We start from the raw sequence: 26750 nt of genomic DNA, 5'->3' as shown, positions 1-26750 counted from the left end.
TAAACATTTCAGGACATAGCATAGGCCTAGTCAATATATAAAAAAGGCTTTCACCTCCGCAGTCATCTAATCAGAACTTTAGCGTGCGCAATCTGCACCATAAAACTGGCTTAAACAGACGGTCTGACGTTCCTGCCAGTTATGTATTCACCTGCTGCTCTCTGTCTGCTGTCTAGTTGTCCATTCAGGTTCTGAAGGCTCGTTGCCACCCACGTGTAGAGAGGTGGTCCGCCGGTCTGAGAGTGAGTCGGCCATTTTGTCCGCTGGTTTACCTGGGAGCTCCACTATTGGACCCTGGAGCATTTGAAATAGAATACAAAACAACAGAATCATGTTCTACAACTCAAGTAATAGAACATGTTTAAATAGAATATCATCCTGTGACAAGATATATACAGCAAGAACAGACAACATTGGCTTAAGCAATGTGGAGAAATATTATGCCCTTAATGAGTCTTGCATACTCGACGTTCCCGACCAGTAGGGCGACAATGTGACGTCAAAATTACATAGATCTCTCTGCCGCACCAGGATTTTGGCAGGTTAGCGCATGGTAGCACACCACTCTATTTTTTTTTCAGCTGAGCGCGCCAAACCGGAAGATGTACTAATTCGAAGGCAAGCGAGAGTTGCAGTTCGGAGGACTGTTTTGTTACAGTCGTTTATTTTTAATTGTTTGGTGGATAAGTTAACAAAGTTACCAGCGAGAGTTGCAACACATGGAATTAAGACCACGCGCAAGTATAAATGGTTACAGCGCTCCCGTGACGTCACATTGTTGCGCTACAAGTCGGGGATGGCGATTATGTAGAAGCCTTAAGACTATAATCTAATGTTGAATATCAGTGTAATGATATTCAAAAGAGTACCTCAATGACAACACAATGTATCACCAGTTCACCAGTTTGTTAGTGGAGTGCCTGGCGTCTTTCTGGGCCATGGTTGTGCGTCCTCTGACCGAAAGGTCGTGGCGCTTCAAGAATCTGTCCAGCCAGCCAGCACTCGCAGCAAAACTCTCCCCATCCATGCAGTCACTCACTGTTGCATACAATTCTTTTGCCTTGGTCCTGATCATTTTATGTGTGACTGAGATGCTTTGCGTTAGGGCTGGGACAACGCGTCGACGCAATCGATGACGTCGACGCAAAAAATACGTTGACGCAAAATATGCGCATCGATTCGTCAAGCATAACGCGTGCCGTTAAATATTTTTAATTTTACACCTTCAGTGTTTCCCATGCAACTTTCCCATGCATTGTGTTCGGTAAGGTTTGTTTGTTTATTCTGATATATGGTTTGTCATGTGTTAAACGAAGGGTTCGTGAAGTATTCCACCGAGATGAATGGGTAGGGAGATGGACGCAAAACCTTCAGTAGAATTATAATGAAATTGAATTATATTATTTACTTTTCTCGCAAACCGTTCACCACCCCAATTAGCCGCTAACATTGTTTAAAAGCTGAGAAAAAGCTCTTTCAAGTGATACTTGTGATGTCTGTGTGATGAGTAGGCTGCTTCGCAAAGAGTTCAACTAAATAGAATGGGTGAATTTGGACGCACTTAATTTCTTGCGCTGTCATTTTCTCCACTGTGTAAAAGACTAAATGAATTTGCGCTGTGAATGTTAAGATTATTTTGACAGGCCATAATCTAAATAAAAATCACTATTAGTAGGACCCCAAGCAGAATATTGAAAGAAGGGGGCACCAAGGCCATCGTGGCCTGTAAACCTCTGATTTTCAAAAGGGGCATCACGGCCAACGCAAGGGGCAACGACGGCCATGGCCGTTGTGGCCGCTGTGAAATTCCTACCCTTATCCCAGCCCTACTTTGCGTGCATGCTGTGGATCCAATCGGACAAGATCACCTCCAGTTCTTCACTGACCTTCTTCCTGCCTCCGCCTCGCAGTCTGGCCCTTTTGCGGTCCTCCTCGGACACACGTTCCAGTTCAGTTTTAATTTTACGCCATTTTTTCACCCTCGCTGGATGAACCGAGAAATGTCTTGCCGCTGCTTCTCCCGAATTTTGTTCAGCAAATTTGACAACGGTCAGCTTAAATGCCAAATCATACTTCTTTCTTTTTGTCGTCATGGTGGTAGGCCTGTTGAGAGAAAAGCATTTTAAAAAAAAACTGAAGACACGTTCGTGAACCTCTTTGTTGTGTTGCCAGCATAATACAAGCAAGTAACCCATCTTATCCTTGACATTACATGATAATACTTTGTCTAATGAGCAAATTTGAAACAAAATGGGATTAATTAAACATTTCAGGACATAGCATAGGCCTAGTCAATATATAAAAAAGTTTAAACAATTTGGAACTGGCTTTCACCTCCGCAGTCATCTAATCAGAACTTTAGCGTGCTCAATCTGCACCATAACTGGCTTAAACAGACAGTCTGACGGTCCGCCTGCCAGTTATGTATTCACCTGCTGCCTGATGTGCTCTCTGTCTGCTGTCTAGTTGTCCATTTAGGCTCTGAAGGCTCGTTGCGACCCACGTGTAGAGAGGCGGTCTGCCGGTCTGAGAGCGTGTTGGCCATTTTGTACGCTGGTTTACCTGGGACCTCCACTATCGGACCCTGGAGCATTTGAAATAGAATACAAAACAACAGAATTATGTTCTACAACCCAAATAATAGAACATGTTTAAATAGAATATCATCCCATGACAAGATATATACAGCAAGAACAGAAAACATTGGCTTAAGCAATGTGGAGAAATCTTATGCCCCTAATGCGTCTTGCATACTCGACGTTCCCGACCAGTAGCGTGACAATGTGACGTCAAAATGACATAGATCTCTCTGGCGCGCCAGGCTTTTGGCCGGGTAGTGCATGGTAGCGCACCACTATTTTTTTTAGCTGAGCGCGCCAAACCAGAAACCATGGACCATTTCGAAGGCAAGCAAGAGTTGCAGCTCGGAGGACTGTTTTGTTACAGTCGTTTATTTTTAATAGTTTGGTGGATAAGTTAACAAAGTTACCAGCGAGAGTTGCAACACATGGAATTAAGAGGAAAGAATGGAAAAGGTTCATTTTCAACCAAAGGATATCCACTAAGACCTGAACAAAATCTCTTTCCACTTTATGAAATTATAAACTCAGCCAGCTGCTAGGTAGCTAACTAAAATGTTTAAATTATAAAAATTTCCCTCGGGATCTATCTAAATATCCATCTCTCCATCTATCTATCTATCTATCTATCTATCTATCTGCACACACCTTGGAAACTAGATGGTAATGATGATAGATGGTAGTTGTGAATAGCAGCAAACAAAGTCTGAAGTACCATCACAGAGGCTAGCAAGTGTTTTTTACTGCAGCTTCTTCTACTGTGTAACATGGGCAGCGATAGCCTTTTCACAACAGCGACGCCTCTGTTCAGGAGAATATTGCAACTAGTGTCGCGCCACCATGCGCGAGTATAAATGGTTACAGCGCTCCCGTGACGTCACATTGTCGCGCTACAGGTCGGGATTGGCGAGTATGTAGAAGCCTTAAGCGTCCTAACGGTGGCCGATCAAAATGCCTCGGACGCAATAGGAGAGGCCAAAAACCAATCAGAGCAACGAAAGAGACAGTGACGGAAACACACAATTTGCATCACTGTCTGGTTGTAGGGAGAAGCAGGAAGAAGCAGGAAGAATTAACCACTTTTTAATTAAACATAGGCTAATTTACAAAGACATCGTGCCACACTGAAAGCTAATATTTTGTCACTAGCAATTTATATCTGCCCTCTGTCAAAAACAATTGCATTTTCAGTTCTGAACAAAACCATTCACGTTCAAACGAGCATTTTGTTTGATTCGTCTTTTCTGGCTGGCATATAAATATCAAAATATAATAAAAATACGGGACATATAAAGCATGAATGGGCAACGAGAAACTGAAACGTTCAAAGCAATTATGCCGGAATTGTTTCAAGGCAAACACTGATGTGTAGCATACGAGTTATGCTCGCATAGCACACCAATTCAAAAGTAGCCTATGCATTTTCTGTCGGCTACGTGTCCAGCTACTGTAGGCCTATAAATGAACAGAATATCAAACCGTTTTCAGTAGCCTACCACTGTTATAGACATCACATAGGTAGCCTACCACTTGCATGTTTGTACAATGTTGCATATTCCAACAGAAACTTCTAACTCCCTGTCTTAAACCAACATTAGGCAGCTTCAAACAAGCGGCAGCAGCCATCGTTGATGTTTAAAAACAAACAAACAAAAAAACCCCGGCTTCTTCAACAGGGTGCGCTATAGTCATCATGTAAAGCCCGCCTCAAGGGTTCTGATTGGTACCTAGATCTAGGAAAATTGGGAATGGGCTAGAATGGGTTCTTGGCCAGACGGACTTTCAGAGACAATCTCAAATTTGCCGGAATTACGTCTGGGTTTTTCCCAAGGGGGCAGGCGAATTCCCAGAAGTAGAAGCATCCATGGAGCAGTGGTTATCAACTATCTGCTAACCCCATAGAATGCCCATTCATTTAGGATTTTTTTGAACTCCCATAACTTCATATAACATATATCCTGTGCCAACATTGTAGCTTCTGTATTATCTACATAAACAATAGAAGGCAAAACAGGCTCAACTACCTCGTGTGTAACGTTGAGGTTCCCGTAAGAAGTATAGTTAGCGAGTCCGGTTGTAGGGAAGCTAACGTTGACGTAATATGACGCTATTATGCCTGAGTCTTTCTGTTGTACATCAGGGAGATAGCTTCTTATCCAAACAATACGGTTAAGTCCTGCCAGCACGGAAACTCATGAACAAAGCTATGTAGCCTACAATACCATTGTATGTTAAGGTAAAGCATTACATAGAGGCAAGTAAACCTAATAAAAAAACGGCACTAACGTTAATCATTTCAGAGGTTTTCGATGGATTGACTGTAGGTCGGAAAAGTGGAAAGACGAAGGCTATAACCTTTTTGTTTTGTTTTACCAAGATTGTGTTTGAAGATGATTACTTTGAAGGTGAAGGAAGTGTGAGAAGAATTTCTATGTGAACTATCTATCATACGAGTTACAAGATTCAGTTCGATGGCTAACGTCACAAAGTTAAGTGCGAGTCTGCGCAGTACGATGGCAAGCCAACTGAAAAAACGTTCAATTTGCGTCAGTGCCTTCCCATTGAAAACGACAGAGTCTGTTCGTCCATTTCTTTTACTGTCTATGGGTTTTCCCAGGCTACGACCAAGAAGGCAGGCGAACGTTCGGGGAGCGTAGACACTATGGCTGATCTGAGGCTAAATAGTAGACCAGTTCACCTAGCCATCCCATTGAAGCCCATTCAATTTTGGCGCCACTTTGACATCAAATAACGTTACAGCTGAAGCGTTTTAAGCCTTTATATGAGTATCGGAGCACATTTCTGCGAAGTTTTGATGGATTGACAGTAGCCTAGGCTATGAATGTGGCGAGTGCTGTTTATATGAAATCACATTTATCTACGAACAACTACAACATTTAGAACAGTAATGTAGACATGGTGGTAACGAAGTAAGTGGCTACATACCCAATCTCTCGGTGCAGCTATCACAAGAGTTACACGAGTCAGACTACGTGCCTATGTTACATTTACGTCCCCTGAGCTTGCACAGAAAGCCTCGTCGACCAACAGGAAACGGTTGAAATTTGCTTCACCCGCCTTGATTGACGTCTACGTGATGACTCTTGTCCATATCTTTTACTGTCTATGGCTACGACCTGCCTGCGCGAGGCTGAAATTTCTCGTGCGACAGAGGAAATGATGCAATTTTGACGTCACATTGTCGCGCTACCGGTTGGGTGTGGCGAGTATGTAGTACGCTTTAAGACTATGGTAATCTATGGTTGAATATCAGTGTAATGAGATTCAAAAACGTACCTCAAAGACAATAGAATGTATAAAGGAACGAAATTTAAAAAGTACACAATTAATCGGATGGATTAGACCAATAATTAGTAAGGAACAAAAATATTTTCTATAATTTCCTGTTAAATTAAATACATAGAGATATATATGGCTGTATGTGACATAATTCACCAGTTTCTTAGTGGAGTGCCTGGCATCTTTCTGGTCCACGGTTGTGCGTCCTCTGACCGAAAGGTCGTGGCGCTTCAAGAATCTGTCCAGCCAGCCAGCACTCGCAGCAAAACTCTCCCCATCCATGCAGTCACTCACTGTTGCATACATTTCTTTTGCCTTGGTCCTGATCATTTTATGTGAGAGTCTGAGATGCTTTGCGTGCATGCTGTGGATCCACTCGGACACGGCCAGCTCCAGTTCTTCACTGGCCTTCTTCCTCCCTCCGCCTCGCAGTCTGGCCCTTTTGCAGTCCTCCTCAGACAGACGTTCCAGTTCAGTTTTAATTTTACGCCATTTTAGCACACTCCTTGGATGAACCGAGAAATGTCTTGCCGCTGCTTCTCCCGAATTTTGTTCGGCAAATTTGACAACGGTCAGCTTAAATGCCAAATCAAACTTCTTTTTTTTTGTCGTCATGGTGGTAGGCCTGTTGAGAGAAAAGCAAAAAAAAAAATGAAGACTAAACAAAGAACGTTATTTGTTTGTGAACCTCTTTGTTGTGTTGCCAGCATAATACAAGCGAGTAGCCTCTCATCCTTGACATTACATTATAAAATACTTTGTCTAATGAGCAAATTTAATTTGAAACAAAATGGGATTAATTAAACATTGCAGGACATAGCATAGGCCTAGTAGAGGGAGAGCGGCTTCACAGAAGAGAACTTCTGACGGCAAATTTGAGGAAAAGTTGGTAAACCACCCTTCTTAACTAATTTGAGGGTGCTGATTCTGAATATTACCAAGCTCAATTCTGAATTCTAAGCCGCATAATCAGCATTTTAACATAAAATAGCGATTTTTTTTGCTTATTTTTCCTAAATTGGGTTTATTTCAAAAGTAATCACTAAAACCAAATAAAAGTGTTCTCTAAATACATGTTTGAGCATTAAAGAAACCATACTATATTTTATTAACGTATTTAATGGGAACATGATTACAGTTAACATGTAATACACTCGGAAATTCTAATCAAAACACAACCATATTTTTATTGCTAACATAGTGAGTCACTCATGTGGTGTTTAATGCATTTCATCACAATAACAAGTTGCATCATAACCTTCAACTCAGAATATATCCTACAGTACATATGAACTTAGATAGTGGGAATAAGCCTAATGCAGAATTGCATCTACCGTCAGCAACAACCGACAAGTAAAAAACATTTTACTTCTAGTAACACTGGATTTGGTATGTGTGCTTGCCTCCATACTAGAGCTTGATAATGTGCTCTTCTAATATGCCATGGAGCAGCATCATTTGTTGGTGGTAGAGCCTCCGACCCTCGACATCTAGAAAACTGAGTGGCTCTGGCATAGTGTTGTCACGATACCAAAATCATGACTTTGATACAATACCTGCCATAAATATCTTGATACTGAAACGATATCCAAATCCTAAAATATCTGGAAAAGAAAGGACACAGGCCTCCTCCAAGTGTATTGAGTCATTTGTGTTGAATTTGGTGCACTTTTGGTGCACGTTTTTTAAACTACTAAACTTCTTACATAATTATTATTTTTGTAGTCAGTAAAATAGTAGTTTGGGTGTGATTAAGTCCTTTATTGTTTGTTATAGCTCATTTATATTGTGTGGTGTATTGTCAATAAATTACCTTTAAATAGCCAAAGTAGGCTAGATCAAGGTCAGTGCTCAAATTACTGCATGCAAATCACTTAATGCTATGCAGAAGAGCCTAATCTTTAGGCCATCTGATGTAGACTACCCTAGGCCTTCCCGTGCTTATGGGATTTCTTGGACAGTTGCAAAGGGAAAAGAGTGAAGATAGTCTTCTTTGCTCCCAGTGTAATTTAATAAGTACGTTTTAACCACTCAGGTCTTAATCAGATAGGCCTACACCATTATCTGTTGCAATATCTGTGTGCATTCCTACATTAGGTCTATTTCTTTGATAGTTAACATCATTTTGCTACCACATAACAAATACCAAATAACAATACAAAAGTTTCTTACAAACTTTCCTGCATACTTCTTAAATGTGCTGCAGTCAGATGGGTGTCCTAAAGACATAGCTAGATCTTGAGCATCTATTACCAGTGTTGAATGAGCAGTTTTTGCAGTGATCACTACTGGACATTCCACATTGCTAGACAGCACTTATGTGAGGATGACTTATTTCCACTTCACAAATAACCATCGCTATCTGCAATAGCTACAGTACAGGGACAATAATCAGTTCATAGCTGAGGATTTGTCCTAGGTCCACTTCCCTTTCAGCATCAGTAATGATGCACTGGAGAATGTTTATTTTTGTTGCACTATAAAGGATATCTTGTCTAAATGTTTTGCAAATAATCTCCATAGCACTCTTCAAACATGCACACTCTTCCATTTTTCTGCATGGCTGGAATTTGAAAATAGGGCAAGAGCACCAGTGAGATGTTTTAACTAGGCAAGCACAGTTGCCTTTACAGTAAAAAGACTGACAACTGTTCATAATAGTTAGTGACAAAATACTTTCTACAGAAAAATGAGTAGACACCTACTATTCTATCAATTTATTATCAAGGAATCTGTTTTGTTTCTAAACGTCATACTGAATTTTAGCTATTATTTCAATTTAGCTTATTTTCATTTGCTACTTGAGGGTCATTGGGGTAATTCTTGTCCTGTCCTACAACATATCTGATACATAAAGAGTATATTAATGCCTTATTTTTTTTCAATTCCTATGATATCTGATGGCAAAACCAAAAATGTGTGTGTATGTGAATTATGCTAATTAGCAAGCTTAAAACTCAAAATTGAGCTTGGTAAATAACATATTTGAATTCAGCACCCTCAAATTGTGTAAAATAGCCCCTTTACCGACTTTTCCACAAATTTGCCAACAGGACTTTTTCTGAACGTTTGTTAGCTATCTGCTCTCCACAAAACTATGAACAATTTGGAACTGGCTTCCACCTCCGCAGAAATTTAGCGTGCGCAAACTGCACCATTACAACTATCTTAAACAGACGGTGTGATGAGTTTTAGAAGATTAAATACAACACCAAACTAAAAAAACAGACCAGGCCTCTATTTGAGACAGGTCTTATCCAAACCTGTAGACACAACAGGCGCAGGGATTATTATCTGACGTTTTACGGTAACGTTATGTGTTACATCGATCACATAACTAAACTTACCTCAAATAAGTCCACTGATCGCCACTGATATTTTATAATCCGATGTTTAAATCTGAAAGACAGCGTTAATCTCGGCAAAACTGGGCATTGCTGAAACTCACGTGGAGAACTCCGTAAAACAAAAATCCAAGAGAAAAATGCTTTGAATGGAGTTATCTGTATGCCGCGGATATCCGGTATCCCCGCATTTTGATGCATTTGACGTCACTTCCTGGACTCGTCTGAGGCTGGCCTCTAAATGTGTTAACCATGTTTTGTGTTTTCCTTTTTAGTTTTGTGTGAGTATGCAGAATTTTTAATTCAGCTCTCTTAACATTGTGTCCTTAAATGTAAGGGGTCTAAGTGCTATCACTAAAAGAACAGCTATTTTTCTATTTTGTAAACGTAAACATAAGCAGATTTCATCTCCCTTCAGGAGATTTACTCTTGTGACGCTGACTGTAAATTTTGGAAGTCACAATGGGGAAGCTCTGTATATTTCAACTATGGCTCAAATCACTCTGCTGGTGTTATGATCTTGCCTCTCAAGTTTAGAGGAGATGTTATTGATTCAATTACCAAAGATGGGAGATGATATTTGATATTGTGAATCTCGATAATACTTGTTTTATTTTGGGTAATGTCTATAATTCTAATAGCACTAAAAAGGTTTTATCTTCTGTAGCAGGAGAATTTAATGAGACCCCTGACAATTTTATAGACCGAATACCCCCACGTTTAACCCGTACCTCTATAACAAATGACATAATCTCATCTGTATGTATTTTGATGTATGTATTTATGTATATCATTTATGTATGTATCATTTATGTATGATGCCATGACAACACCCAAGACTTTACATGGTTCAATGGATCCGTAACTCTTAGATCTAGAACAGACCTGTTTCTTACATCTTCCCCTCTCTTCCAACATGTAAAAGACGTTTGTCATCTTCATGCACCCTTACCTGATCATAAATTAATATCTCTTAAGTTACTGACTTCTAATATGCTGTCGTGGTTACAGAAACTGAATACATCACTTCTAGGTGATACCGTCTTCTGACTTCTCTGTAAAAGAGTGTCTGAGAGAGTGCTTTGATTCGGATGTAACCTCATCATGTGGAAGTAAATGGGAACTTTTCAAATTCAAAGTTAGAGGTCTTGCTATCAAACGTAGTAAAGAGTTGAAGAAACACAAACAATTAAAGGAATCTGAACTTATGCAAAAGCTCGAAACACTTTTAAAAAAGGATAACCACACTGATGAAGAAGTCATACTGTAGCATTAAAATCCACACAGTTAGAACTACAACCCCAAAACAGAAAAAGTTGGGACGTTGTGTAAAATGTTAATAAAAACAGAATAAAATTCATATTTAGTTGCAAAATGGACACAGACAACATATCAAATGCTGAAAATGGCAAATTTGACTATTTCATGGAAAATATATGTTAATTTTGAATTTGATACCAGAAACATGTTTCAAAAGAAGTTGGGACGGGGGTAACAAAATGCTGGAAAAGTTGTGTAATGATAAAGAAAACAAAAGGAAGAATGTTTCACAACTAATTTGTACGGTCACTGGCAACATGATTGGGTATGACAAAGAGCACCCCAGAGAGGCAGGGTCTCTTAGAAGTAAAGATGTAGGGGAGTTCATCACTCTGTGTACACAAATGATGAAACAATGTCATTTTATTTTGGGGGGGATTTTTTGCCTTTATTTGGACAGGACAGTGAAGTGACAGGAAATAAGTGGGAGAGAGAGAGATGGGGTGGGAATCGGGAAATGGCCGCAGGTATTCAGATTCGAACCTGGGTCCCCGTGGGCACTCAGACCCGCACATGATACGGGCGTTGCAGCCTGCTGCGCCACAGCGTCCCCGAAACAATGTGATTTTAATGCTTCGTAACACGAAATTGTGACGTATTTAGGGAGTTCATCATCTACAGGACATAATATTATTAAAACATTCAGAGAATCCAGAGAAATCTTTGCAAACAAGGGAAATAGCTGAAAAACAAATTGAATGGCTGTGGTCTTTTGGACCTCAGATGGTACTGCATCAACACCAGACCTGCTTCCAGACCTGTCATTGTATGGGCTCAGCAGACCCGGCGCTAGGGGGGGACAAAAGGGGGCGGTGCCCCCTCAAATTAAATCTGTGCCCCCTCCATTGTGACCACCATACTGTATTACGCTTCTATTTTGTTGTTATTTCACGTCGATATAGTCTTCTTTCGTTAGTTAGGCTACATGCAGCGGCATAAAACTACACAGCCAACTCTCTCTGTCCCGGTCTCACACACACACAATAGAGATTCCCCTCCGTGGCCTAGGCTAGCCTCATTAGCGGAGGGAGTGGGGTCGCTCCGGTACCACGGCTGCCACGACCGCAAAGGGGTCCCACCTTTGGCCAAATCTATCTTGCTGAATTGTTATAAACATGCTTATTTGTACTGATTGCTGGGGGGGGGGGATTGCTGGTCTAGTGCGCTCACAAAGGGAGCTCGTCATACCTATGCTGTAAATTAGCCCGCAACAGGCACTTTCCCTATCACGCTACACCAGTGGTCCCCAAACTACGGCCCGCCACCTCATTTTGGGTGGCCCCCAAAAACATGTCCGTGGTATATAGCATCTGGCCCGCATGGGAGTACAACATCGTCAAACTATAACCTCCGTAATTTCCCCCATTCATTCTCTATGGTGAGTCTTAACAGTACACATGTAATACTATTTTTGTCCACTGGTGGTTGTTTTGGCGCTGTTTCGCGTTTGCCATCGAAAACTGAATAAAATGTAGGCCTACCTGCAAACAATGTAAGAGGCCTATGCTGACTGCATCATTGCTCAAAGTATTCTACAAGTTTATCAATTAATTGTTAATAACTAACTAACTTCTATTCAAGTCATATTTCTGGGACTTTCTGGGATAATTATTTCTATTTTTTGTAGAACTCATCAGGTGAGTGAAAGTGATCATTTCAGATGTTTTTGTCAGCACTTCATAAAACTCTCGTAGTTTGAGAACTTCAAATTATTTGTAGGATATTGCTTGTTCACAACTTGAACTGTGTATGCAAAGACACAGAGTTCAGAGTTCACACATTTTGAATAAAATACACTTTTGGGACACCCTGCTAATACTTTTGGAAATGCTATTTTTTATTAGTATTATTTCATTTCAGCTACATTTTACACTGATATGGCATGATTGCAATATAAACACAGCTAACAATGGTATTAAATTGCAGTAGCCTATGATTAAATGTAATGGAATATTCAACTAAGGTAGACTGCTGTTGTTCACAGCACTAAGCTATTTATGGTTACTAATATACTCCGAGTCTCTGGCCCTCTCTTAGAGCCAGGCATAGTGAGCTGGCCCTCGGAAGAAAAAGTTTGAGGACCACTGCGCTACACTGTTGCGTTTTAAAAGCGAAACTGATGCCACTGTCTGGGTTTGCTATAGTAACCTAGGTCCTAGGCTACAGGCTGCATTTATTACATAAAATCAGGCAACATAGCAAGTAGGCCTAGTCTAGCCTACAGTATTTAGAGACAGGAGCTTAAGTTTACAGCGACAACAACTGTCACTAATTCACATCTTCGTAGGCTGCGCCGTTGCACAGACTAAACGGTAAAAAAAGTTATGATAGCCTACTGGAAGGTTCTACCAGATAATGTCTAATAAGGGGAGAACCTTCACTCTCGGAACGCTTCCGGTGTGGTACTGCATCTAGGGGCGCTCGCGGGCGAGTCCAGAATGAATGGAGGTCTATGGAGCTGTACCCCTCAAAATCCACTTTTCTCGGGATATAATTTTTTTTCAAGTAATTTGAATATTGTATTCGAAAGGGGAGGCAAAGACAATACACTTGGTTGAGTATTATATTTTTTAAAGTCACTTAATTGTTCTAAAAAGCCTTTCAAACGTGTCAATGACGTCATTCAGGATCATAGCATAGCATAGCATCAATGCTAGCGTGTTATGGGCAACAATGACCCAACCTGTAAGAAAACTAAAGGACATAACTCCCGGATTATTTCACTTTTGATTGATAATCCATATCCATTTTGCGAAAAATAAAATAAAATTTGAGGGTTTCAGTTGTTAAATAGGTGAAAGTATGTTAAAATAGGTGAAAGTATCCATAGGACCCCATGTATTTTGGACTCGCCCGCGATCGCCATCTAGGTGAACTCTGGTGAACTGCAGCCAAGTTCGGTTTGTATGGGATTAATAGAGAGTGGGGAGGCTCTCCGTAGACGGGCTCTGGTATGATGATCCCATTATGGCTACACATAACGATGTGTCGATCTCAGGCAAAGAGCACATACTGTATGTGAGCTTTTAGTTTTCACTTTTTTCTTGTATCTTGTGCCTTTCTTATGCAACCCTTGCCACTTAATCTACTAAACCCCTCTTCTACTGCACTTTTTACCCCCCCCCATAAATGCACAAATAGGCTGACACCAGACATAATTTCACTGCATTTATTGTTTTCAAGGATAATTGTTTACATCCAGTAACTACAGTATATGCATGTGACAATAAACTTCCTTGTATCCTTCCTTGTATCCTTGAAAACAATAAATTTAGCCATGTAGCTCCATAAGACATCATGTATTTTGGACTCGCCCGCGATCGCCATCTAGGTGAACTCTGGTGAACTGCAGCCAAATTCGGTTTGTATGGGATTAATAGAGAGTGGGGATGCTCTCCGTAGACGGGCTCTGGTTCTACCCTTTTGGATGTGTAGAGTTGTAGGCCTAGGTGCACTTAGTTGTTAGCGATTGACCAGGTTGCTTTTTTAAATGAAATGCATTTGTTAGGCTAGCCGATTGTAAAAATAGGGAAATTAAAGGTAAACTATGCAGTATTGGCAATTTCCTTACTGTTTTTCTCGGTTTTTGCTTCTTTTTCGCTGGCTTTGTCATGACGAATGTCTGAGAAACTCCATCGCTACCTTTTTCTAGCCGGTGCCTGGCGTGTATGTGTATTTGAATGCAGTAAAGTAATTCGTTACACTCGTTATATTTCCTGACACTGAGGCCGTCGGCCCGCCAAGGGTGTTTTTTTCCGCTCACAGGCGCTAGGGGGAAGCGAGACGGCCACCATTCAACCCGAAAAAAGTCATATAACCATTCCAATGACTCTGAAGCTGTTAAATGAAGGTAATTTAAGCCAAAAAACTTGCATATTAAGCTAAAAAACCTGTATAGTGTGCCTTTAAAGTGCGTGCCATGCCTATAGATTACACAAACAATCTTAAATCGCGGAGATAACATTCGTTAGACAGGCAAAGCTGCCAGCAGCAACATGCATAAGACCCTTAATAATGTAAGAGCACAGCTGGGCCTGAGCTTGTTTAAAATGGACTGAGGTAACGTGGAAAAAGGTCCTGTGACCAATCAAAGTTTGCCGTTCTTTTTGAAAATCATGGACTCATCTGGGCTAAAGAGGAGAGGGCCTATCCAAGTATCCAACCTATCCAACTTGTTTTAATGCTCAGTTCGAAACCTAACATCTATGACGGTGTGGAGGAGCATTATGGGCATCTTGCACATTTGGCAAAGCACAATAAATTCTGAATGATTCATACAGGTTTTCAGCAACATATACTGCCATCCAGGCAATGTCTTTTCCAGGGACGACCTTGAATATTTCAGGAAAACAATGCCAAAATGAATTCTGCACATATTTAAATAGTATTTCTCCATAGAGGAAGAGTCCAGGTGCAGTGCAGATTTGTCAAATTAGGTGCATAATGGAATAAAAAGCATGACTAAGAATACCCCATACTGTTGAGCAACTGAAATCCTGTATCGGGGAGTAATTGGACATAATTTCATTCTCAAAACTGTAGCAAATGGTCTTCTCAATTTCTAAACATTTACAGATTTACGCATCAAAATCAAGGCTCTAACGCTTGCTTACAAAGTAATCTCCGGCTCTGCTCCCACCTACTTGAATGCCCTCATACAGGCATACGCTACCTCCAGACCGTTGTGCTCCTCAGACGAACGACGTCTAGCTCTACCACCGATATACGCTCAGGTCAATCCAAACTTTTCCCATCTGTTGTTCCTCGTTGGTGGAACACACTGCCAGTTCCTACAAGGGCAGGGTCATCCCTCTCCATCTTCAAAAAACTCCTGAAGACCCAGCTCTTTAGAGAACATCTCCTCTCCTAGCACCACTTATAACAAGTCTTGCTGATCATAGCACTTATCCCCCGTCTTGAACTGTTTAAAAACAGCACTCACTGATGCACTAATTCTTACTGTACTCTACCGTTTTTAAATTGTCCTAAAATTGTTGAGAGAATTGCTTTAAACTTAAATTGTTCACCATGTTGTTAGTTGCTTTGGTTAAAAATGTGTCAGCCAAATGTAATGTAGGCCTAATAATGTAAAATGTTATACAAGGACATTAATAGTTGAATTATCATAAATCGTAACACTTCAAAAAGATTTAGTATTCAAAGAGGCGTTTGACAGGCTGCCTCATCTCTCCTTTTCTATTTATTTTGGTAATAATGTCTATTAATGTCCTTAATAACCAAGGCATATATCTTCAACAGAGAGATTAAGATTTCACAACTTGCTCATGACACTATGCTTTTTTAAAAAAAAGACAAGGGTCAAATCCCTGTTGCACTTAATTCCATTCAGTCATTTTCTCAAGCTTCAGGTCTTTTTCTAAATCTAAATAAACGTGAAATTCTATGTCTTCACAACTCTAACGACAAAGTAATTAATGTAAAAGATAGTGTTAAATACTAAGGAGTGCACATCTGTAAAAACTCAAGCACACGGCAAGATCTCAATTTCCTCCCTGGACTGAAAATTACTAAAACATTTTTTAACAACTGGCTTCAAAGAGACCTTTCAATCATCGGTAGAGTTCTTCTTTCTAAGGCAGAGGGCTTCTCTCGTTTGGTGTAACTTTATCATTATACGCTTCAAACGCAACTTGTAAAAGTATTGACAACACCTTTGTTAATTCTATATGGCGAAACAAACAGCATGAGCTGAAAAAGTCAGTTTTATCCAACAACAGATCAGAGGCCTGGAAGTTACTGACTTCAATAACACTTTTAATGTTAACTGGTTAACAAGATGTTTGCTTGAAGGCGAAGATTCCTTGTGGTTCTTTATTCCATGTAATATTTTTAAAAATGTGGTGGTATACAATATCTCTTAATATGTAACTATATCTCCTAAAAGTCCTCTTAAACTATCCAATTTCCACAAACAAGCCCTCTTAGCCTGGAAACTACTCTACGTTCATCACTTTTCTCCCCATAAAGCTCTTTTATGGAACAACCAAGACATTACAGTATAGAACAAATCTATTTTTCTTCCTTCTTGGCTTGCAAAAGATGTTTCTTTTCAAACAGAGATTACTTAAAATCAAACCAAAGCTGAAATCTCTAAAAATGGTGAAAGATAAACAATGCACTGCTTCTTGAATACTAGGAAAATCTAGTGACCCTTGTATGTCATTATTATTATTATTATTATTATTATTATTTGTATTTTTTTATTTTATTTGGATGTATGTGTTTATTTTTTATTTATTATATGTTAGGCTATATATTGATGAAATGGTTGTTATTTGATTGGGTAGCCTATAGATTATACTAGGCTATATATTTGCATTTGTACTTGCACCCTTTTTGCAATAATAAAAAAAGACTTAACCAGAGCCCGTCTACTCTTTTTAACTTCACAATTTAACCTCAGCTTTTTTTTTCAACAGTGATGTATTCAGGCCCACACTCCTATTCAGAAGGTGGCGGTAATGCACCTAAAAGCTGTTTGCCAACCGCCAAAGAAAACCAAGAAGAAGAAGAATGGGGGCTATCTGGGAAATTTGATTGTTATGCTTGTTGACTCCACGAAGTTAAAGTCGCGAGCAGGGGAAATTGCATGCAGTCCAATACGGGAGAATGGTTTAAGACATGTTGCGGAAATAATCAAGATTCCGCGTGTAATCAGACACAAACACCAAATTAACAGAAGTAAGTTGTCGGAGCAGCGAACTTGCTGGAGGATGGGTTTGTGCTTTCACATAGTATGTAGCTAGTTAGCCAAAGTAACGTATCGCTGATCTCAACGCCACTGAACAAAAAGAAGCAATAGGCTACATAGCAGCTAGCCTAAATTGAGACTTGCTCGAGAGATCAAACCGTTTCTCTGGATAGTTGTGTGTTTTGTCACAAACAGTAGGCTAACTCCTCGACACAACTTATCTTAAGGAGCAATACATGCATTCAAAGTTTATTTATAGGTCAGCACTTTCTCCCTAAAGTCGGGTGAGCCATTTACCTCGCTTTGTAGCATACCCCTCAGATAGCAAGAGACGTATTTTGCTTTTCGGTCCTTTGGTGTATTGTTGACACGCCTCACCTTGTGGGTTCAAACACTTGCTATTCAGTTCAATTATAATTATTAATCCATCTATGTGTTGAGTAAGTAGTAAACGTGTGGTCCAACAGTGCTCCGATAACGTGGATCTGGAAATGTTTTATTCTCTTGCTCCCTGGGTACGATCCCACAGTGCAAGAGGCAAAGACAAGTAGTGAAGGGAGTAACATAATCAAAACATATTGCATCTCTGTGCAGTGCTATGTAGTACAATGCATTTTTTAATATCCAAAATATTGCATGTCCTGCATAAGTACACAAATAATTCCTCCAACGCAACAGTGTAATACTCATAAAACTGCAGTTCTTACACTTGAAGAAGTGCAGTAAGTTTTTATTGTTCTCTGGGTATGATCCCATTTGGGCTACACATAACGATGTGTCGATCTCCGGCAAAGAGCACATACTGTATGTGAGCTTTTAGTTTTCACTTTTTTCTTGTATCTTGTGCCTTTCTTATGCAGCCCTTGCCACTTAATCTACTAAACCCCTCTTCTACTGCACTTTTTACCCCCCCCCCCCCCCCCCCCCATAAATGCACAAATAGGCTGACACCAGACATAATTTCACTGCATTTATTGTTTTCAAGGATAATTGTTTACATCCAGTAACTACAGTATATGCATGTGACAATAAACTTCCTTGTATCCTTCCTTGTATCCTTGAAAACAATAAATTTAGCCATGTAGCTCCATAAGACATCATGTATTTTGGACTCGCCCGCGATCGCCATCTAGGTGAACTCTGGTGAACTGCAGCTAAATTCGGTTTGTATGGGATTAATAGAGAGTGGGGATGCTCTCCGTAGACGGGCTCTGGTTCTACCCTTTTGGATGTGTAGAGTTGTAGGCCTAGGTGCACTTAGTTGTTAGCGATTGACCAGGTTGCTTTTTTAAATGAAATGCATTTGTTAGGCTAGCCGATTGTAAAAATAGGGAAATTAAAGGTAAACTATGCAGTATTGGCAATTTCCTTACTGTTTTTCTCGGTTTTTGCTTCTTTTTCGCTGGCTTTGTCACGACGAATGTCTGAGAAACTCCATCGCTACCTTTTTCTAGCCGGTGCCTGGCATGTATGTGTATTTGAATGCAGTAAAGCAATTCGTTACACTCGTTATATTTCCTGACACTGAGGCCGTCGGCTTATCTTATTTCTTTACATTATTTGACTATTTACATGGTCTTTTCACTGCATTAGTTGTATTGTATATGTTGTATCTATCTCCTTACCATCTTGTGAATTCTTATTTTTACTTAATTGTAAATTTTCTATGTTTTATTTATTGTTTCGTTTGTCTGTTTGTTTGTTTGTTTGTTTGTATTACTACAATTAAATTCTTTATTACTGTGTTAAATGCTCTAAATGTAAAGCACTTTGAGTTGCAGTAATAAGCTTAATAATAATAATAATAATAATCATAATAATAATCATAATAATAATTTTATTTTTTTATTAATTGAAAAACAAATATTTTGTTTCTCTGATTTCAGGCAATTGAAATATTTGGATGGGATCATCTTTCTTCTGCTAGCAACATGGATGTTGGACTTCCATTTCGTTCTAGCTGTGCTGAAACACACCAGGTTGACCTGAGAGTGATCGTGAAAGAAGAAGATATAAAAGATGATGTAAAACAGGAGGAATCTGGTCATCTGATTGCATGTCCAGATGCAGAAGAAAAGTCTACTTACAGTGCAACACTACAGACAACGGTGAAGAAGGAAGAGGAAGAGGAGGAAGTGCAACAGCTTGGCCCGCTGAGCGTGATGGTGAAAGAAGAAGATATAAAAGAGGAGGAGTATGGTCATATGATTTCATGTCCAGATGCAGAAGAAAAGCCCTTTGCAGAGTTTCACTGTGAATCTCAAACAGACTGTAAAACTGAAACAGACGTCACAGAGTCACCAAGGTCTACTTACAATGAAATGACAACAGTGAAGATTGAAGTGAAGAAAGAAGAGCAGGTGGAGGAAGAGGAGCATGAGCAGCTGGAAAGTAAGTCCTCTCATATAGAACTGAACAGTCCTTATGTGTTTCACTGAATGTTGTGACTCTAGAGGGCGCTGTTGCACTGAAGCTTGGGGCAGCTCTGTGCTGCACTGAATTATTAGCAACAAGCTCGCAAGAGGCATATCGATTTTGGTTCCAAACGATCACAAAAAAAAATGTAATCGAGCAAAAACAATTATTTTGTCACGTTCCATTTAGAAATGGGTCATTCCACGTCAATTCAACCAGGGCCCACGCACTTAGGTCTCAAAAAATTCTGAAAAAATTACCAGGTGTACCTATGTTACCTAGGAGACACACTGTAAAATTACTCTTATGTAAGATCAATACTTTCCAAGATACAGACAGTTTTACAGGGGGAGGGGGTGTCGATTTTGTTAGGCCTCTTTTTTTTGTCAAAGTTCACAAGCCCACAGCGCAAGAACTAAACCATGTAGGAGGCTCAAATTTTGCATTCTCCTGAATGAAAACAATTCAAATACACTGTCGCTAGCCACTCACTCACAATTCACTGATGTCAGGTTCACTTAATGGAACCACATATACTAAGGGCTAGGCTACTGCTATTTTGTTGACTGCTGAACATTGAGGACTATTGAGTTTTGTCCATCGCTGGTGGTAGAAAAAATTACTGCAATTAAATGATGCTTATTAAATGCTGTCCCCAAATCACTTTTCACAGTTTCTTTTCAAGAGCAATATTATCGGTTATCGTATCGGTATCGGCCACAACAAACCAATAAATATCGGTTATCGTTATCGGCCCTAAAATTCCATATCGGTGCGTCTCTAATTAATACTATCAGTTAAACGGCAAAGAAAAGAATAGAATGTGGACGCTTATATGAGAGACAATTCCCCTTATTGCATGTAAATCCTCTCATCCGGTGGAGAGCTCATCAGAAATGTTTCCTGAGGCTGGCCACTAGACGTTATTTTTGCACACCAGGAACATTAGTGCCATATGAGCAGGCGACTATTCTTCACAGCGTGTCTCGCAGTTAATGGACTGCACGCATGATTACAGTCGACATGCTATGTCTAAAATAAAAAACATGTTCTTAAAGTTCATCAAGTTGTCTGCTAAACTCAGGGTTGGAATATAATATAGCCTATTAGGCTAGCCTTATTACTTTTTACAGGGCTGGTAAATCGGCCCCAGCTGTGACACAACTGGCTGGGGCACCTGCACCGTACGCCAGCGACCCGGGTTCGATTCCCGCCCCGTAATCCTTTCCGGATCCCACCCCGACTCTCTCCGACTCACTTCCTGTCATTCTCCACTATCCTTCCTGTCGCATTAGAGGCATAAAAGCCACAAATATGTACTTTAAAAAAAAAAAAAAAAAAAAAAGGTAGTAAATCAATTTAGCAATATTAAGTCCATTAACAATTTGAATGTTGCGCTGTTTTTGGAAGCTTTGGCCCAGAGTGTCAGCAATTTAAATCATTGTTGATGGTTTTTGTAGAGCCACAGCGTATTCTATGTTACAGCTATGGACACATACATACATAAATTCCATATCGTGCATCTCTAATACTATCAGTTAAACGGCAAAGAAAAGAATATAATTTAGACGCTTATATGAGAGACAATTCCTCTTATTGCATGTACACATAAGGTGTGTTAGTGTCTATTTTTGTCATTAATTACCTATTTTTCAAATAATGAATATCCAAATCGCCCCCCAAAATCTTGACTTGATCAGGCTAGCCTAATATCACGTTAGGCACGTTGTTAATCCACAACACCATCTTGAAAGTCATCTTGAAATTGTTTTGTTTTTGAGTCAGCAATTAAGTTAAGTGTGTCAAATCAATATGTTTTCTATATCATTGATGTAAAGAGTAAATAACCACAGATCTCAAACGCCACATTATACATACTGGAGAGAGCCCTCATAAGTGTGACCAGTGTTGAAAAACATCTCACAGGTTCGCAGCTCTTAAACGCCACATGCTTACACATACTGGAGAGAAGCCTTGTAAATGTGCCCAATGTGGAAAAGGTTTTTCAGAGAATTCGAGGCTTAAGAAACATATGCTAATTCACATTGGAGATTAAAGGAGTTATCCGGAGTAAAATGCACTTTAGATCAATTTACGGATGATTGGGAGCACATATGTTGAGTTGACATCAAAATCATGTCATTCGGATGTGTTTTGAGAAAGTTCGATTTTACCGTTTTTAGTCAAAAATTGTTAGCCTGGAAGTGACCCAGGCATTTTAGGGCATTTTACTCCGTAGGAGTCGATTGCTGAGTGTGGAGTAACAACAAGTTGTATGCAACAGCAAATCCTAGCTTACTAACCGGTTGGAATTTTGAAATCTCACGTGACATGATGTCTCGCGTGAGGTAGCCTCCTGTTGACGGCAATCGACTCCTACGGCTCCCGATCATCCGTAAATTGATCTAAAGTGCATTTTACTCCGGATAATTCCTTTAAGTGCGAAAAAACAAAGGTTAAATGGGCAAGTATAGGCAAGTTTCCATTATGGGCATTTAGGGTATAAAACCTAGGAGGCGGGAACTTGTCCAGCGTTTATATTAGAATTGAAGGACCCTGGTCGAACTGTCCTGCCTCTGGAAGTTTGTTTACAGGACCTATATATAGCACTTAGCCATATGCAGTCTTTTTTCCTGCACTGAACAGAAATAATAATAATAAAAATCATTTTTAGACCATGGAGACACCAGATCTCTAGGGCACACTGGGCATTGAGGACTCCATCGAAATGTTACATCTTTTTTGCTGCACCAAACAGAAACATCTCTTATGCCCCAGTGATTTTCCCCTTTCATTACATTCATTTGAGGAGTACGGTCACAAATATGTGATTAGAATGTTTTGCAAACCGAGAGTTCTACATTATGATGCGACAATTACCCTCAGAGATGTTCCCCATAAAGAAAACTGAAACTATAGATTGTTTGCATAGAATTCTAGAAGTAACCAGGAAAATAATAGAGTCCTGAAGCCATGACGTAGCGTTGCCAAGGCAGCAATTTCACTGGATCTAAACAAATCAATGTACCATTAGAAATCACCATAGCGGTGGCTTTCTTAATATATTTCAATCATTTTACAATGTTTCTAAGACGTTAGTATATTTTTTTTTTACACTGTAGGAATCACATAACACAACATATATTCATACCAACACAATCAAATTCGTGACTACAGAGTTTTATTTTAGCATGGGTTTCCTCCGTAAAAGAGACCTGCATGTAACTTCACAGCTTGCAGTTAAAATCCTTAAATTCACGGACGTGTTTTGGCTATATTTTTTTGGCAAAAAACGTCGTTCTTAACAGCCGCCAGTCTTTGAGAAGATGTGAAATATCCACTGGAATTTAGTTTATTTCTATTACACCTGCCAGGGAATCCGTGTTATGTGGCTAAGCTGCTGCCTAGCAGGTAAAACACGTTTAAATGGATATATTTATTTTTATTAGCTAGAAATGATGCCACATGTCTACATTCAATGCTATTTATGCCACTTCGAAAGTTTGTTTAGATCCAGTGATTCTGCCGTCATGGAAACGCTACGTCACACTTCGGGACTCAATTCACTCCTCAACAGGTTAAAGCCTGACTGATAAATCGGTGTGCTTTTTAAAGAATCAGCAGAGATTATAGATCCCAAATCGAACCACAAAAGTGTTTTTTTCAAAAGCGAAAAATAAACATTTCTGGCGAGGTGCGGGTGTAGGCTGTGCTATGATGTAGATTACTATAACTGTAAGCGTAAATTCATCTGTAGCGTGGAACAAGCTCTCCGTCTCGTCATGCATGAATAATTTCTTGTGACTCTAAATTGTTTTATACATACACACATAAGGATTAGTGTTGGACAGAATTTGACACAGAAAATGTCATCAGCCAGTATTGAATTATAGATGGTCTGTCATTCTAAATCGTTATGGTAACTCTTCCAGGTGTATCAGAACACCCGCACATAAGGCAACAGAAGATCCATGGACCAAATGATGAACTCAAAGGAAGGCTTTACCACCGCTCAGTCTACAGGAAGAGTTTCACAGCCCTTACTGAATTCGAGAAACAGCAGCAAACACACTCTCATGGTGTTAATCAAAGGCAGAGTACTGGCAAAAAGCAACATAAATATGCCTATTGTGGAAAAGCTATTTCAAAAATGTCACATCTTAAAGCCCCTTTGTTAATACACACTAGAGGGAGGCCTCATAAATGTGTCAAGTGCGATGGAGCTTTTACACAGCTCTCAACTCTTAAACGCCACATGTTAATACATACTGGAGAGAAGCCTCACAAATGTACCCTGTGTGGAAAAGCTTTTTCACAAAGGTCAGCTCTTAAAACCCACATGCTAATACACACTGGAGGGAAGTCTCATAAATGTGCCCTGTGTGGAAAAACCTTTACCCACAACTCAACTCTTAAACGCCACATGTTCATACATACTGGAGAGACGCCTCACAAATGTACCCAGTGTGGAAAAGCTTTTTCACAAAGTTCAGCTCTTAAAACCCACATGCTAATACACACTGGAGAGAAGCCTCATGAATGTGTCCAGTGTGGAAAAGCTTTTTCACAAATTTCAGGTCTTCAAAGCCATATACTAATACACACTGGAGAGAAGTCTCATGAATGTTCCCTGTGTGGAAAAACTTTTACCCACAACTCAACTCTTAAATGCCACATGTTAATACATACTGGAGAGAAGCCTCACAAGTGTACCCAGTGTGGAAAAGCTTTTTCACAAAGTTCATATCTTAAAACCCACATGCTAATACACACTGGAGGGAAGCCTCACAAATGTGTCCAGTGTGGAAAAGCTTTTTCAACAAGTTCAGCTCTTAAAAGCCATTTACTAATACACACTGGAGAGATGCCTCATGAATGTGCCCAGTGTGGAAAAGCTTTTAAACATCTCTCAAATCTTAAAACCCACATGGTAATACACACTGGAGAGAAGCCTCACAAATGTACCCAGTGTGGAAAAGCTTTTACATACCTCTCATCTCTTAAAAAACACATTCTCATACATACTGGAGAGAAGCCTCATATATGTGTCCGATGTGGAAAAGCTTTTTCAACAAGTTCAGCTCTTAAAAGCCATTTACTAATACACACTGGAAAGAAGACTCATGAATGTGCCCAGTGTGGAAAAGCTTTCAAACATCTCTCAAATCTTAAAACCCACATGGTAGTACACACTGGAGAGAAGCCTCACAAATGTACCCGGTGTGGAAAAGCTTTTAAACAAATCTCTAATCTTAAAACCCACATGGTAGTACACACTGGAGAGAAGCCTCACAAATGTACCCGGTGTGGAAAAGCTTTTAAACACCTCTCATCTCTTAAAAAACACATTCTGATACATACTGGAGAGAAGCCTCATATATGTGTCTGATGTGGAAAAGCTTTTTCTCAATGTTCAACTCTTAAAAGCCATTTACTAATACACACTGGAGAGAAACCTCATGAATGTGCCCTGTGTGGAAAAGCTTTCAAACATCTCTCAAATCTTAAAACCCACATGGCAATACATACTGGAGAGAAGAGTCATAAATGTGCCCAGTGTGGAAAAGCTTTTACACATATTTCCCGTCTTAAAAGCCATTTACGAGTACACACTGGAGAGAAATTGCTTCATAAATGTGGCCAGTGTGGAAAAGGTTTTCCATATATTTCTAAATTAAAAAGACATATGCAAACACACTGAAAAGAGGCCTCTCATACAGTGCCTATAAAAAGTCTTCAGCCCCACGCTAAAGTTGACTAAAAAGAGGAATAAAATAAAATCATCTTTTGGAAATGGATCTTAATGCCTTAATTTAAAAAATAAGGAAAAATCCAACCTTTAAGGACACCAATTTTTTTGTGAATGAATAATGTATCGTAAATAAATAAATGTTCTTCATTAAAATACAGGGTACATAAGTATTCATACCCCTTTGTTAAATTCCCATAGAAGCAGGCATATTTTTATTTTTAAAGGCCAGTTATTTCATGGATCCAGGGTACTATACATCCTGATAAAGTTCCCTTGGCCTTTGGAATTAAAATAACCCCACATCACATACCCTTCAACATACCTAGAGATTAGCATTGTGTGTTTTTCAGTTAGCTTAATAGCTGCTTTGATTTGCATTGAGCTTAAATAACGGACCTTTAAAAATAAAAATCTGCCTGCCTCTATTGGAATTCAACATAGGTTTAACATAGGGGTATGAATACTTATGCACCCTGTATTTTAATGAAGAACGTTTAATTATTTACGATACATTACTCATTCACAAAGAAAATTGGTGTCCTTAAAGGTTGGATTTTTCCTCATTTTTTAAATTAAGGCATTAAGATCCATTTCCAAAAGATTATTTTTTTTATTCCTCTTTTTGCTCAACTTTAGCGTGGGGCTGAAGACTTTTTTGCTGCACCGAACAGAAACATCTGTATGCTCCAGTGATTTCCCCACTTTCAATTACATTCAGTTGAGGAGTACGGTCACAAATATGTGATTAGAATGTTTTGCAAACCGAGAGTTCCGCATTATGATGAGACAATTACCCTCAAGAGATTTTCCCCATAAAGAACACTGAAACTATAGATCGTTTGCGTAGAATTCTAGAAGGAACCAGGAAAATAATTCATTCCTCAACAGGTTAAAGCCTGACTGATAAATCTGTGTGCTTTTTAAAGAATCAGTACAGATTATAGATCCCAAATCGAACCACAAAAGTGTTTTTCAAAAGCGAAAATAAACATTTCTGGCGAGGTTCATTTGTAGCGTGGAACAAGCTCTCCGTCTCGTCATGCATGAATAATTTCTTGTGATTCTAAATTGTTTCATACAGTGCTGGCCAAAAGTATTGGCACCCATGCTAAAGTTGACTGAAAAGAGGAATATAAAATCATCTTTTGGAAATTGATCTTAATGCCTTAAGTGAAAAATGAGGAAATATCTAACCTTTAAGGACACCAATTTTCTTAGTGAATGAATAATGTATCATAAATAAATAAATGTTCTTCCTTAAAATACAGGGGTCATAAGTATTGGCACCCCTATGATGCTCATTGAGCTCAATGCAAATCAAACCAGCT

The 26750-nt window shown here is 39.5% G+C and overlaps 3 protein-coding genes across 10 annotated transcripts in view; 2 read left to right on the top strand and 1 right to left on the bottom strand.

The window, feature by feature from the left end:
• The window catches only part of LOC121718798 (gastrula zinc finger protein XlCGF57.1-like), a 102084-nt gene extending 92225 nt beyond the window's left edge, over nucleotides 1–9859 (bottom strand). Inside the window, exons 1-5 of one of the 3 annotated variants that reach the window (XM_042104014.1) lie at nucleotides 9227–9859; nucleotides 6036–6504; nucleotides 2433–2584; nucleotides 1887–2103; nucleotides 152–294 (exon numbers count right to left, since the gene is read on the bottom strand). In XM_042104014.1, the coding sequence (XP_041959948.1) occupies nucleotides 152–294; nucleotides 1887–2103; nucleotides 2433–2584; nucleotides 6036–6494 (971 nt within the window). In that variant the 5' untranslated portion in view covers nucleotides 6495–6504; nucleotides 9227–9859. The remainder of the gene's footprint in view (nucleotides 1–151; nucleotides 295–1886; nucleotides 2104–2432; nucleotides 2585–6035; nucleotides 6505–9226) is intronic. The other 2 variants (XM_042104009.1, XM_042104010.1) reach the window with 2 other exon arrangements.
• LOC121718789 (zinc finger protein 708-like) overlaps nucleotides 1–26750 on the top strand; it is a 712111-nt gene that overhangs the window by 414723 nt on the left and 270638 nt on the right. The window lies entirely within an intron of this gene.
• The window catches only part of LOC121718844 (gastrula zinc finger protein XlCGF57.1-like), a 38275-nt gene continuing 28606 nt past the window's right edge, over nucleotides 17082–26750 (top strand). For 3 of the 6 annotated variants that reach the window (XM_042104178.1, XM_042104172.1, XM_042104175.1), the window contains exon 1: nucleotides 19495–19646. In XM_042104178.1, coding sequence (XP_041960112.1) covers nucleotides 19632–19646 — 15 coding nt within the window. In that variant the 5' untranslated portion in view covers nucleotides 19495–19631. Of the gene's footprint in view, nucleotides 17246–19141; nucleotides 19647–26750 lie in introns of those variants that run through there. The other 3 variants (XM_042104174.1, XM_042104177.1, XM_042104176.1) reach the window with 2 other exon arrangements.

Source organism: Alosa sapidissima, chromosome 9 (genome assembly GCF_018492685.1).
Source record: "Alosa sapidissima isolate fAloSap1 chromosome 9, fAloSap1.pri, whole genome shotgun sequence".
NCBI classification, from domain to species: Eukaryota; Metazoa; Chordata; class Actinopteri; order Clupeiformes; family Clupeidae; genus Alosa; species Alosa sapidissima.
Note: the sequence above shows the minus strand (reverse complement) of the source record. Positions and strands in the feature narration are given on the sequence as shown.